The sequence below is a fragment of the Spodoptera frugiperda genome, chromosome 1 (assembly GCF_023101765.2).
Source record: "Spodoptera frugiperda isolate SF20-4 chromosome 1, AGI-APGP_CSIRO_Sfru_2.0, whole genome shotgun sequence".
NCBI classification, from domain to species: Eukaryota; Metazoa; Arthropoda; class Insecta; order Lepidoptera; family Noctuidae; genus Spodoptera; species Spodoptera frugiperda.
The window spans coordinates 14,259,647-14,274,632 of NC_064212.1; the positions used below are offsets into that span (position 1 = coordinate 14,259,647).

Sequence of the window (14,986 nt, forward strand, 5' to 3'; positions counted from 1 at the left end):
TGGGAAACTCAATCAGAGCGCGGCGCGGCGTACATTCATCAATCTAAAAGCTCATTGATTTCTAACCTATCCACACGTCCTTACGAGTCGGTCAAGGCCTCCCCCTCCCCCTACACACCCCCCACCCCCCGCCTACACTGAATAACAGCTAATAAACGGCCCCGCGATGAGCCACTGTATCAATCCGATTTATTTCGTTATTAGTGTAACATTCGTGATAAGAATTACTTATAGCATTCCATGGCGATTTACACCGGCTCGACGCATTTACCCGCGGCATAAACATTCTGTAAAAGGTTATAGGGAAACTTTGGCCAAGTTTGTGTATGAAACGATTTTCTAACAGTTTGTTAATGAATCTGATCGAGGAAAGTGTCGGCGAATGTTTAAACGCTTCCAGTTTTTTAGCGCGGGCCCTAAGGCCCGTGTTCTTGAAAATTTAAAGTGATATCAAGTGAAACCAATGATATGGAAAAGTGACAGTAAAATTTTAGGTCCCACAGCGAGCGACACCTCACTAAAATTATGTTAATCGACGATTTAGATTATTAGGCAGAAAACATTTTCATAAAATGTTTATGCGGTTGATGTTAACATCAATAAAAACAATCGTAACTATCAAACAATCGAACACAGGGGAGCATGTATTGTATGTAGTTTTGAATTTAATATTTTATGATTCACCGGTGCTTTTAGCTTCGAGGCACACATTTATTTTTACAAAAAAAAAAATAACATCAATCTAGTGCCTTGTTCCAAATCTTTTTGTGGCAAATTGACAAGTAAAATCAATTTTTGTCCCGCACGTCCACAAGGAAAATGCATTTTTTCGAAACAATTGCCTTAAAAACAAATCTGTGCAACTTCGATCCCGGCCACAGATTTTGTACAATACAAAGAAACACAAAAACATGCATTGTTTCGTGCATACTTCAATTTGCCGCGTTCACCGCTAGAGGGCACTACGACCGATTGTTCCGATTATTTCTAGAACAATTTCATTGGCTCTCGATCTGCCAGCACCGATGTTACAACCGGCTTAATGGGAAATAGTTTAAGTGTACGTTGCTCAACCCAGCCATTGTATTCAGTGCTGTGTTTTGAGAAATTCCGCATTCTCCCCCGTTATTCGGAAACAAACCCATGGCTTGTTTCGCTCCTTTATTTTTATGTGCAATTTGTTCTCGTTCCACATTTCCCAAAATTATTGCAGTTTTAAAATTGTTTGGTTAAATCAAACCTTAGTAAAATAGACACATGAATTAACTAGATAGTCATCAGCATCGAGTGTGACATCGCGATCACAAAACACGTCCATCACACTACGGAAACAAACATCTGGCTTCGGTTTAATCAAAATTTCAATCGCATTTGCATTGAGACTAACAACAGACGAGTTTATTAGAGTTTCAGTCGGTGATTTATAATGATTGGCCGCTGTCGAAGCAAATATCGGGAGCGTCTCGGCTATAAATGTCACAATCCATTACGCCGGCCGAATGTCCACATGAGTACATTCGGCCGGAGACTCGACATGGCTGCTTTATGGACGAAAAAACGCTGACGAAACCGTTTGTTGGCCGGTGATGAGATATACGGAGAGGTGCCGGTTTTGTGCGACTATTTGTTGCGTCCGACACAGCGACGGATATTTGCGGGCTCGCTGTTTGACAGTTTTTTTAAAGAAACTTTATCACAGGATCAAAGCTTTATAGCTTTCCCGTTATTTTGTGCGGAGGGATTGATCCACATCCTCACGAGAGTTGTGCTAACGTGTTATCATATTATTATTTATTTACGTATTTGCAATAGCTGTGAACGCTGGTTTCCAAACTAAACACAGTAATCTAGAATCAGAGAATTTCAGTGAAACAAATGACCTCATGCATATAGAACAGGAAGCACATCCTAAACGTATCGGCTTTCAATTATAAATCAGCTTTGTTACCGAAATGCTGTGGGCGGCGGTGGCAGCGGTGGCAGCGCGTGGTGTGCGCGTGGTGGCTGCGTGGTGGCTGCGTGGCGGGCGCGTGGTGGCTGCGTGGCGGGCGCGTGGTGGCTGCGTGGTGCGGGCGAGTCCGTGCCGCGGCTCCGGTTTAATTAAACCGTGTGACGTTGCACTCGTGCGACACATTACGGCCACTATCTCAGCTGGCAAATGACGCGGAGGCGACGCCTAGCTCAGCTCTGTGCCGCCGCGTCGCTAGTGCAACACTTCATATCGATATACAATGCTTTCACGTTGATCTTTTTGTCATCATTGTAATTTTATTTATCTACCTTACAAACTTTGCTGGTTTGTTACTGTTCAACTGGTAGAGTACTGAGTCAATATTTCAAAACATCTGTCAGGTATTTTAATGAACCAAGTCTTGTCGATTTACCTTTAGCTATTTAGTACAGTACTACAATTCTTACGCCTACGGAAAGGCTTATACTGCAACACAAGCCAAAATCTCAGACATTTAGTGAGGGTATACTATATACTTAGGTACACTACAGCAATAAAATTCCCTCCTGGTATCGACAGAACATCGATATTTTTGCTAAGCGCAGCACTAGAGAGCGCATCCCCATCGCTCACCTCGGCCCACAAAATGCGCTCGCCTCCGAAACATAAACTGAATACTAGTGTTCCTATGTCCACATTTGTTACCCTTCTACTTACTTTATTGTTTGCACTGCCACTTATTTTTCCTCACAACTTCCTTAATAATACTATTCTACCTATTTCGCGAATGTCGTGTTGTAGTAGCCTGGAGGTTGAGCTTGAGGGTTCAAAACCTGGCAAGCAGCGATGTGCCTTCTTCCCAGTTACATGTACTTTTTAACATTATTTAAACTTTACTGACAAACGTTGAGACAGAGTCATATTATCCCTAAGGCAAAGTTGACAAGTGCCTAAGGCGCCAGTTTACAGGGAGGAGGAGGGGGCGACGCTGTGAGAGGCATGTACCCAGAGTGACGGCGACTCCAAAAAAGAATTAGGGCGCCTATCAATAGAGTTCCTCCCTAGGACGCACTCTAGGTTATTTTGTCCCTGCGATGAAGGTAAACGTCGTGATGAAACCTGAACTTATAGTTTCTAATTATGTAATTGAAATCTCCAATCCTCCTAGAGCAAATGTGATGATGAATGTTCATACCTTGTCCATGAGTGAAGATAGTCTTGTCAGCAGTGGTCAAGTAATAGGCTGACGATGCTAATGATGTAGTACCTTAATTATACCGACTTCTATAGTATAGTTAGGATCTGAATGTCTTTGTCGCAGCCGTCTACACGTCGACATGACAATATAAGTCAGATTCAATTACTTACGTTTAAGAGCCATACATTTGCCTAAGCCCCTTGAGCAATATAAAATATAATAAAATTATTTATGGCAGTATGGAGCAGTAAAGTATTTGGAATTTATTGTTCCCGAGAGACATGATTATTACAATGCCAGAAAACTAAGTCAAAAAGTACAGGAGAAAGTATAATAATATATGTTGTGCATCCGATGGTGTAATATTACATTATTATATTTCGTAGTGTGGGGCGAGGTCAAGTGACCATAAGTTTAGTGCAAGGGCCAAGTAAAGGATTTTGGGTTTTATTGAACCTGAGGCAAAAAATATCATGTTGTGGTAGCCTGGATGTTTAAGACGCCCAAACATACCAATGTAACTTTTTCCGAACTAGATACTTTCTAAGCATATTTAGCCACGCCTGACAAACAGTGAAAGAAAATATCGTTAGGAAACCTGGACTTATAATAATTACTAATTATAAGTTTGAAATCGCCAACCCGCATTGAGCAAGCGTGGTGGTACTCAAACCTTTTCCGTGGCTCTCTTTCTTCATAGGCTGTGGATAAAATTTATATTGTATATAATAAAATTCTCGTAGCACAAAGTCTAGAATTATAACTACTGTAAGATATTTACTAATAGACTACGCCTACCACACGGGACTCGTTAAATAACTGGTGAAAACTGTGTATTACATTACTTACATTTAATACTGGTCCTTGTTAATACTGGTCCTTATGCCCACTTTTATATAACATTTCCAGGAATAAAAGATTGTGATGTTATGTTTGTAGTTTAGTGCTAAAATATTACATTTTCGTTTGAAATCGTGATCCCCACACGTGTGCTCGGCAAACATGTTTTGCTTTCTTTGTCATGCCAGGGTTTATACGGACTTGCTCAGATTTCCTAGAAAATATTAATTAGTACATTTCAGTTCTGAAACTCATTCATTTATTTCATTTGATCAGACCATTGAAGCGGGTTTAGATGATATTTTGTTAACTTGTCATTGCAAATATATTTTGATATTAAGTAAATTCGTGATCTAGATTAATAAATATAATTTGAGTATGTTTGTAATATTAAAATTACTTTTTTACTACATGCATATAAATTTACGTACGATACATACGCCCAAATCTAATTTTAAAAATGTTTGTCTGACTGTTTGCGGTTAATCTCTAAAACAGCTTTAAGTGTGGGAGAGCCATGCTTCGGCACGAATGGGCCGGCTCGACCGGAGTGATACCACGGCCTCACAGAAAACCGACGTGAAACAACGCTTGCGTTGTGTTTCGTTGTGTGAGTGAGGTTACCGGAGGCCCAATTCCCCCAATCTTCCCCATCCCCGATTCCCGAACAACAACCCTTAAATTCCTAACTCCCAAAAAGCCGGCAACGCACTTGTAACGCCTCTGGTGTTTCAAGTGTCCATGGGCGGCGGCGATTGCTTACCATCAGGTAATACGTCTGCTCGATTGCCGGCTTGTTCCATAAAAAAAAAAAAAAAAGCTGAACCGATTATGACAAAAATTTTATTGACAGGTAGCTGATGTACGGATGAGTAACTTAGGCTGCTTTTATTTAAAAAAAAAACAATCTTAAATTCTGTCAGTAGCCATTCTCCTACGCGGACGAAATCATGGGCATCAACTAGTCAAGATCACAAATGCATCATTGAAAATACCTAAAGAGGAACATTTTAAAAACTATGCGAAGATATTTAATATTTAACCTGATATTGTAGTAAAATATGATGCTTTTTATGTTTAAAGCAAATTATGATTCCAAATATGTTTCAAAGAAATATTTAAAATAAATTGTACACTTTAAAAAAAACTTGTTCAATTTTATCCAATATATTGAAACTGGTAGGTAGGTACTGATTAATTTAAATATTACGCTAAAAATACATATTAACCAAGTGGGTACCTACTCAATATCAACATTGTAATCTTACACCCAGCAACTACGGAATTACTAAACTATAGTATAGTATGTTATCAGACTTAACGAATATCGGCTCATATTTCACTACTAATGAATTATTTATACTCGGTATCAACTTAATTAAAGTTTATCAAAAATGCGAACAACTACGGGAACGCGTATTTTCTGAGAAATTGCTTATCAAAACAACTGACGGCGCTTTACTTTAATGAAGCTATTATTTTAACAGAAGTGTTTAAATAAATCATCTTGTTACGTGAACCACGGGCTATACCGCCTTTTAACACAATAAAACCCTTTTTTTAATGATCAAAGATAAGGCCAGTCACAAAATTTTTAATAACCATAAAATTTGGTCCTTCGCACCAAGTTTCCGTACGCGAGGACCAGGAAATGTCGGATGACGTCATAAAATGTGTAACACGACCGAGGTGTTATTTAAGTTGCAAATACACCAGCTGCGTTACTTCTCCACATTTACAATGTGCAATGTACAGGATAAATATAATAATGGCGGAGTAAGAAATTATAATAAGTACCTACCGTAAGCTGCCACTACGCGGCTGTAAAGTCGTTCAATAGTCTATTTAATGAAGACCCCATTACAGCTGAAGCGATGAACGTGAGGAATGTAAAGAGTTAAGCTCGCACCATGAAGTGCTCTTCGCTGTAAACTGAATTAAAATGGCAGACACATTAGTAGTGAAGTAATCTACGATAATATTCTAATAGTAATGACCTTTTTATTTAAAACACTAAAGTACAGAATTTAATATTAAATGTGTAGGTTGGTATATTTGATTAAAGCAAGAATTACGAAACGCTTCTAAAAGGAATACCATTAGTGTTAAGTTGGAACCCCATTCAATAAAAACTGGGTCAATGTCAGAGCTCTGATTGATAGCGCGTCCGAGTGTTAGCAACGCAGGCCGCGCGCCTTCCCTCCGATGTGCTAACGCCCTTAAAATCAGCCCTAAACACCCGAAATAATCCGCTACCACAAAACCAATCACCCGTCGACGATATAATTTAACACAACATCCATCGCTGCGCGAGTACGCCACATGTTTATACCATAGCGTACTAAAGCGGCGCAGTAAATCGGTCCGAGGGTTTAAAGTGTCGTTATAATTTACGAGGTGCGACGCGGTGGTCCCAACGGTGGAATTTATTCATGGCGGTAATAAAATCTGTCGTTGTGTCCAGGGAGAGAGTCCAGGTTAATTCCTTTTTGAAATTCTGCCTCGGATAGAACTTGGAAGTTTTATCTGGCCTTGGAGCGGAGTATGTTAGTGGAGCTCATTTGAAATTTAAACACTTTATGCTCGGAACGGGTGTGCAGTGTGTGTATTGCGAGTTCGCTTTTTCAGTTGCAGTATATTTGTTTGCTATATTCAGCTTGCATTGGGCGTAGCAAGTAAAAATCTTTGTGTTATATGCTAATACTGTTGCCGCTACGAAAGAAAACGTACATCTGGTCCAATTTAGTGCACGCGAGTATTATGCAACGTGCATGGAAATGTCCGGAGTAAAGTATGACACGAACATCGGAGCACTTGCGTACGTATTCCAAGTTTCCCGTCGACTCACTAACTTAAGAGTTGAGTTCATTAATTCTGCGCAATTTCAGCAGAATACTGTCGTCACTTACCGAAACTTAGCACTACCCCCCAAAGGTCAGGCGGAATAAACTCGGCATCAAACTTAATTCTACTTTTAAGTTACTCACTTAAAACTTTAAGTTAAGCTTAAATTAATAAAGGCTAGTATCATCCAAAGCTTGGTAACTCGCAGACTGTATTTTCTGTTTCAATTAATTAAAACGACCACTTTAATTAGCTCAGAAAAAACAGATGTTTATTTTGTGTTACTTAAGTTTTTGTAATATTCAGAGAGTACACGCCAGATACTGAGGTATCTGGTATATTTATGATATTGTTTAATTGAATTCTCTGTCTGTCTATTAGATCTCGAGTTATTTCAAAGTGAAATTGAATCTTGCCACAAATAGGTTTCTGTCTCGACTATGATAAATGGAATTTGATTGGTTTATCTTCTAAAATAAACGTTATTCAGTATCTGAAACAAAAAGTGTGTTAAAACTACTTAAAGAGTTTTTGTAGCAGAGGAGAACCTAATAATGTTTTACAGATTTTTTTTATTTTATACTTCCAATTCACTACATAAAACATTGAGAGTTGTAGTTTAAGTTATTTTTAGTTTTATCTTAATTAATTAGAATAAGGCATAGGCTAATACTGTAATGTGTTTGCATAATCCTGTAATGGATTGTTTTATTACCTTTGTTCTCAATGTTTTCATGAAATACATAATATATATTAATGTGGAATATTGTATTGCAGTGGTGGAAGGCATGCATTGTCGCGTGCGCAGCGGCGCGGCCAGTCCCCGCCCCCCGCTCCGCTGACCGCGCCCCGCCGCCCGCGCCGCCATGGCAGCGCATGTCGCGCTCTTCCTCATCCTCTGCCTCGTCCACTGCGACACCAAGACCGTGCTGCAGGATAAACTTGGTGAGTCTTACTTTCTTACACCTCACCAAACTTGTTTCTTACTATGTTTTGTTCGTGTTAGCCCATTCATAAAGAGAAATGTATCAGAAGACATACATAAAGCACATTAGTAAAGAATATTTTTTGTATCTGAAGTGTAGCAGTATTACGAGTTGATTAATTTTTGGCTTTGCGATAGGCGGACGTCGCGGTTCAACAAAAAGATTCGAAGCTGATATACGGAGACACTTTTACTGTTTACAAAGTTTACAATGTATACAAAGAAACTTTAAAACAAATCTTTAAAAACACAAACACCAAGTATTTTGTCTACTGTGAGTTATCATTTATCATTTGTAGCTGTACAAGTATGATCATGAAACATTCATGAGGTTGGCGAGTGAAACTTGTTTCTTATTTCATGAATAAAATGGCAAGACGAGTAATCTGGCCGTCCACATAAAACTTCGCTAAACATTCATACGGTCTGCTGCAGAATGCGCAAATCTTGAGTTGATAGTTCCACATTAAGTTTACGTAATGCACCCCGCGCCGGGACTGCGGAGCTGAATGGAGCGACTCGCTCTCAAATCTCATTAGGAACAACAAATTTATACTTACGGCCAGTACCGGCCGGCATGCGGCGGTGCAATGAAGATGTTTTGTCCCTGTGCGCCACCCGGTTAGCGCAAACTGACTGCTCTATACACTTACCTGCTAATGGTGTTATCGTCTCTATCTTATATAATATTTGTTTCTTATTTCAGTTGCCGTTGTAACTTATTTTTATTTAGCACTCTAATGATTGCGTAATTATATACTGAAAATAGAATGTTATACAACAAAGTTCCTGGAAGGAACTGCTTAAAGTTGTTCCGAATAAAATTATTGCCACATAAAGTTCTCTAAACATTCAAAACAAAACTTACAGCTATTTAACCGCTGAAACGACTTCTTGACAACTTTAAAGCATAAACTGGAGTGGATTTTGATCATTTGACTGTCGTCCATAATAATAAAAAGTTCGTTGATTCTAACTAAAAGCGTTTAAAAGGCATAAAAAGGCTGGTCGTCGCAAGCTGGTTCCGTGCGAGCGATCAAAGCGCTGCGCCGAGCCCGCCAAGTGGCGCGCCGTGCACTGTGCTACATACAGCACACTGTGCGCAGTGGGGGCCGCGCGGATCTACACTCGTTTGTGTGTAAATCCACTTTATTCAACTTTGTAACAATAATACCGTATTTCATATCAGCAGTAACTTCTGATACAACTAAAGCATTCTGTATGAAACGATATATTGAACGAAATATATCCCTGCTTTTCCCGGAGTTTCCTTTTGTTAGCATAAAGCATTTTTTAAACCGTGACCCCCATCCAAACAATGTTTATTTGATCCGAAATATTGACCTGATTTCACAAATGACAAAAAAATACGCACAGTAAATAGTCCACCCTGCCGCGGATATCTGCGCCGAAGGCAAACACCGAAAAAGTTGGTCCGAATATATTTGGAGTGCGTACGTTGCGTTTGTCGTTCTGGGCACGTTCCGCTACTCTTATGGGGATAAAGCGTGATCATTGCGAATATCATGCGAGGATGCAATTTGCTCGGTTTTTTGTAAGGCGCCGACTTTGCGATTCCCACGTGACGTAACGAATAGTTGTTTGGATTCGGGACATGTCGAGGCCGCGCCGCCGCCGCGCCGTCACCGCGCCGTCACCGCGCCGTCACCGCACCGCTGCCGCCGCGCTGCCGCGCTCCTGTGATAGATTACTTGCGTCCATTAAGACGTTACGCACATAATGCGTATAGTAACAATCTCTTTCTCCATAACGTTTTTGTGAATAGAATTCTCTGGAATCACATTAAGCTTTATGGGATTACAAAAGAGACTCGTATTAAACTCGGCTTGATGTATTAACATTGATTTTTTCGACTTCGGTGGGCGTAAGTTATTTGTTACCCTCGTTGGGCGAAAAAGGTTTATCTTTGCGTTTGTTTAAAAGGCTCCACTAAGTCACAAAAAAGCCGACGTTTTTCTTTTTAAGCAAACTTGGGACATGTGTGTATCTGTGTATCAACAATACTCAGAAATACTACTAGTATGTGAGAAAACAACCGGCGGGTTTAATATTCCTTCTCTTTTGACGATGTGTTTTTCTTTCCAAAATATTTTGTATTTGTATATTATTTAATAATGGACGGCAGGTAAAACATTTTAGAACCAATCGACACCAGCAATTTATACTACGCTAACTCGAAATTTGGAAAAAACTTTTTTATGCCAAGTTGCTTAAAATGTGTGTTTACACACGTCATAAAAAAATTGAGAAGAAATATGCAAAAATAAGAAAGTTACAAATCTTATAAAACGCTAAGTAAAGGTATTTTTTGAAATCACTCGATTTATATTACGCCAACTATTATTAGCGGAGTGTGCGCGGGGATCACTTTGGTCAAAGTCCGTGCAACACTGCGCTAACTCATAGTTAGCGTAGTTTAGTGCGTTCGTGTGTATACTTGTTCGTTGGTAAAATGAACGACTTAGCGACTTTTACATAGTAAATACTTATGTGTTAACGTATTAATTAGTTTATTAATGGTACGTTGACTATTCTTTTTGTGAGTAAGTACATGTTCTTTATAAAATATTGAAATATGCATCAGATGATTGATCATGCACTACGACGTCCCGTACTACACTACGCTAACATAAGTTAGACTTGTATAAGATGTAATTTTTTTGATGAATTACGTTTATATACGGCTAACTTGCGCTAAATCAAAAAATAGAAATAATTAAGAAAATATAAATATGAGATATTACAATGAATAAATTAAATATTAAGCATACCAAATTTCAAAAAAGTATCTTAATTAATGTAAAAGTTATCACGTTTTTCCCTTTAAACGCCTCTACTGTAAAGTACGCTTTTTGAGTTAGCGCAGTATAAATTGCTGGTGTCGAAATGTGTCACGAAGTATTTCACATGCTCTGTCCTGCTCATGTAATAGCTCCGTCATTTATGTAAGAGGAGGCCGCCAACAAATCTAGACTGATAAATTAATTGTTGAAAGAACACCGAGAGGGCAATTGTGAGAGGGTATTATAGCCCCTGGCGGACCTCTAAACCGGGAACATGGCAGATGGCGACTCCGTGCCATAAAGAACACACAGCGGAGAGAAAAAATTTGAAAACTTGAAATACGATTTCCGAATGTTCCGTTTTATTGCATTGAAATGCGTTTGCGGCCATAATCTGATCGTTTTACGAGCGCGGCTATGTTCTAAAATTTGCAATTGTATTCTGTACCACCGCTCATTTTGCTATAAAAAGTGAATTTATTACTTTACAAGCGTCGAGGCATTAACGTCTGATATTATTACGGGCTCTAGGTTATTTCCCGTTGAATAAATCAACGAATTTTTAACTCGGCCCTCGTGAAAAATTGACGAAGTTTGTTTTTTCATTACATTGCGTATTCTTCCCGCCGGGAGGAGTAGAGCTGTAAAAGGCGATGGGCCGGCTACCCTTTGATAATTAATTATGTACGACTGCAATCTTTCAAGCCAATACTCCGACCCACTGTGCCTGCGAGCAACACGTATGTACTCGCACCTAACTCGTTCCACGCATTCTTTCAATTTGGAGCCGTCCAAGCAACCACTTTAAAATGCCGAGACTGGATATGAAACTTTAAATAAAGTAAACAAAAGAAAACCTTACAAAAGCACAAAATGTTGTCATTAATCCACACGCAGCGCTTGGAGCAGTACACGCTGTGGAACACACAGCATACACCTGGCAATGAAGTGGTACTCGCAGCAATGTAATTACAGCATGTCATTTATTAATTAGCGTGCAGCAGCAGACGTGTCCTCCTCCGTCCGAGCGCGTCCTCCACAACATTTATTTCTTTGATATTGTGTAGTAAATTCAATTTATCTTCGATGATATCTGAAGACAAGTGACATTGAGCCAGACAGGCTAATAGAAAATACAAAAATAAAATCCAATTTAAGATTGTTCAGCTTTGTAATAAACGTAATTTTACTGTTACGGTTGATACTTTACAGTAAATGCAAAATGTATGTAAATGTTTGGAATAAATAATGGAAAATAAACTAGTTTTTGTACCTAAGTAATAGTCCTGAATAGTCTAACAATCCTCTATAGGTTTGGTTGAGAGACAATGTTGCAATAGAAGGCGAGTAACGAGCCGGTCGCGTGACGAGATATCATTTAAATTTTAATTGTTTCACTTAATCTGTCTGAATGTTTAAATTTATTCCATTCTGTCCACACTGTTCCCACTGTTAGTACTAATGATAGCTATCTTCTAATTGATCCTCCTCAGATACAGCCCCATACAAAGTGATGTCTGGATGTAACCAGATTAATCCGGTGAATACGGATCTGTTTTCCCCAATATTTTGCACCGTTTTATTAAATCCGGTTATTCGGAATTGATGCTGAATTGATTACGTGTAAATGTATGATATTTTATGTTATTTATAATATTATTTTATTTTATAAATGTAAGCCTTTTTAGCATATCGAAATATGAATTTCATTTGAGTATCAATATTTTTAAGCTTATAATGACTGAGAGCGTAAGGATCTTTAGTTTTTAATAATTTGGTTTCCCATTGAAGATAATTATTTCTCTTTTAATTTAAATACAACAAAGCAGTTTCATCTTTTAGCCGGTCTCTTTAATACCAAAAGCGTAAAATATAATAGCTATAACATAAAACGAAATGAAATAGCGACGAATACGAAAACAATACTGAAACCTTCAAAATCGACATTACGATAGAACCAGCAAAAACAATTACGTTGTGTACGCGAAGGTAAAAATTATAACGATAGTGAATATTTATAAGGTTTTTAATGTTTCCGCCTGATTGTAAGCAGTCACGCACACCTGCGACTTTGCAGCGCACTGATTGCCAAACTTATGTGTGCCGTGTGAATTAGCCGGCCGGCCATCACGCCACCTTGTAAACTTCTACACATTGTTACGTCAAGTGTACATATGTGGCGCCTTAATTGTTTTATAACTAAAATCGTTTTTAAATTGGTGAAATTATTCGACATAATTATATTGTAATAAGTTTAAAAATCTCAAAACTCTCTCAGACGTGTTGAGTCAGGTTCTCGCGACCATTCGTCACACAATTTTAGTCTTGTTCTTTTGATTAATTAACGTAAATACGTAGGTAATCTAAGTTTGTACACCATCTTTTATATCTAAGAAAAAAATAAAATGATCAGGGTAAAACACAAACAAGAATAGGTAGAAAAAGATCACGCGTACAATGATAGCAATAAACGAAGTAATGCACAAAGCGGGACCGGCACGTCGTACTTTGTAACAAAACGAGGCTCGCAGCGACGAGCCGATACAAACAAACAAACAGACGCACGGACAAAACGAACACAAACAGATTACATTTGTCGATTTAAAAGTAAAATTGTGCATATTTCACCAACTTCGCCCACAACTAGGTGTGATAGCGGCTCCAATTCTTTTTTCATGAAAGAATAGATGGTGAGCAAGTTCCCGTCTGATAAAAACTGCATACAATGCCAAGTTTAAAAGTTTTTACTTTTTCCGCTGGAAACTGTATTGCATTTTGTAGCATTCGCGTACTTTGGAAGTATGTAGGAGTGGCGGCATTAAAACTGTGATAAATGTACGGAGACGTGCCACCGAGTTATTTGCTGAACAAAGTGAGGGAGTGTTTGTGTCATCCTACGTATCACTTCGCCATACAATACTAAAGTTTGCTTATACAAAGTTTAAAACAATGAGTGATATAAACCACTAAAATATCCAAATCTTTAACCAATAGACTCGTAGCCCCAAATTCGGGGCAATAACAATATCATAGCCGACAAAACGGTCGGAACGCAGCCGCGGGCTAAAGCAAGTCTTTACAAAACCGCTGACATAATTGGAGCCACAGAATTTGTCGCCACGAGCGTCTAGCGGGCCGAATGGACCCGCCGGCGGCGGCGGTGCTACCACTCCGGACTGATATACCCGATATTCCGCTTACGTCCGCGGGAGCAGTCGATATGCAGTAAAATTGAATTGATACTCGTCTACAAGACGCGCAGTTTAGGGTTCGCGGCAATAGAACGGGAACATTTGCTTTATGTCGACTTGCGACTTTGTTGGATTTCGTTTTAAACTCGTTTTATTGTAATACAATGGTAGGGCTGTGCGTTGTTTTAGATACGTTCATATATCTAATTTGTAACGTTGGCTTGATTTATGTTGAACATTTTAACAACACCAACCTTAGCAATATTATTATAATAACCTTAGTTTATATCGTAATATTCGTTAATATAATTATTTTTGCAATAACCATTATTTATTTTGCCTTGCATTATGAGCGACATAAAAAATATTTTCAAGCAATAACTGTAAAATCCTTGGGACATAACTCAGGGTACGTCAGGTCATTAGCATGCAGTGCTCCAGGGCCCATTAGTGGGCAACGTGGGCATTGTGCATTAACTGCGCTATATTTAAATAAATATGCCGTTAAAGCAATTAAATTAAATCACGCGAACCACTGCCTTACATTAGATGGGCCATTTATAGAGCAATATGATTATTGTGTGAATACTCTCCGCTGTGGCTATGTCGGTGTCTGACCATACATATGTATATCGACAGAAGAAAGATAATTAAGTTCTGAGCTTGTTAGTCTCAAGTCACAACTAATGACTGAAACTCAATGTGTCCTCTGATGAGTGTTCTATTACAGTCTCGTACCTAACTATACCAACCATACTGCCTCAACTAAATCTTGAGTTCGTTCGCCAAAAATCATGTAGCGTATTTTTTTCGTTACAATTACCTCTACCAACGTTTTCGAGGAAAATAGCAGCCTGTTGCTATGTTGGTATTATGACGTATTAAACATTCTAGTAGTTTCATAGCTAGGAGCGGAGTGCGTTGAGTGACACATGTCTAGCCCAGACTCCCTGGCGTCAAGCCTCACATTCGTACTTAAAGACCATAAATATGTGTGCGTAGTATCAAAGGACCAACTTGCCCGATGTTTTCCTTCCCCGATTAAACGTGTGAAGCAATTTATCAAAATAAATTGCTCACACGAACGAGAAATGTGTTAATGTTTGCAGTAAATGTTGTGCTACAATTAAATGTAACATACGCATGTGTGTATAAACAGGCCGGTGAGTTGTT

At 38.8% G+C, this 14,986-nt stretch overlaps 1 protein-coding gene across 2 annotated transcripts in view; it reads left to right on the forward strand.

Moving 5' to 3' along the window:
- The window catches only part of LOC118273428 (nephrin), a 216,134-nt gene that overhangs the window by 45,868 nt on the left and 155,280 nt on the right, over positions 1–14,986 (forward strand). For both annotated transcript variants that reach the window (XM_050699043.1, XM_035590399.2), the window contains exon 2: positions 7,611–7,778. In XM_050699043.1, coding sequence (XP_050555000.1) covers positions 7,700–7,778 — 79 coding nt within the window. In that variant the 5' untranslated portion in view covers positions 7,611–7,699. The remainder of the gene's footprint in view (positions 1–7,610; positions 7,779–14,986) is intronic.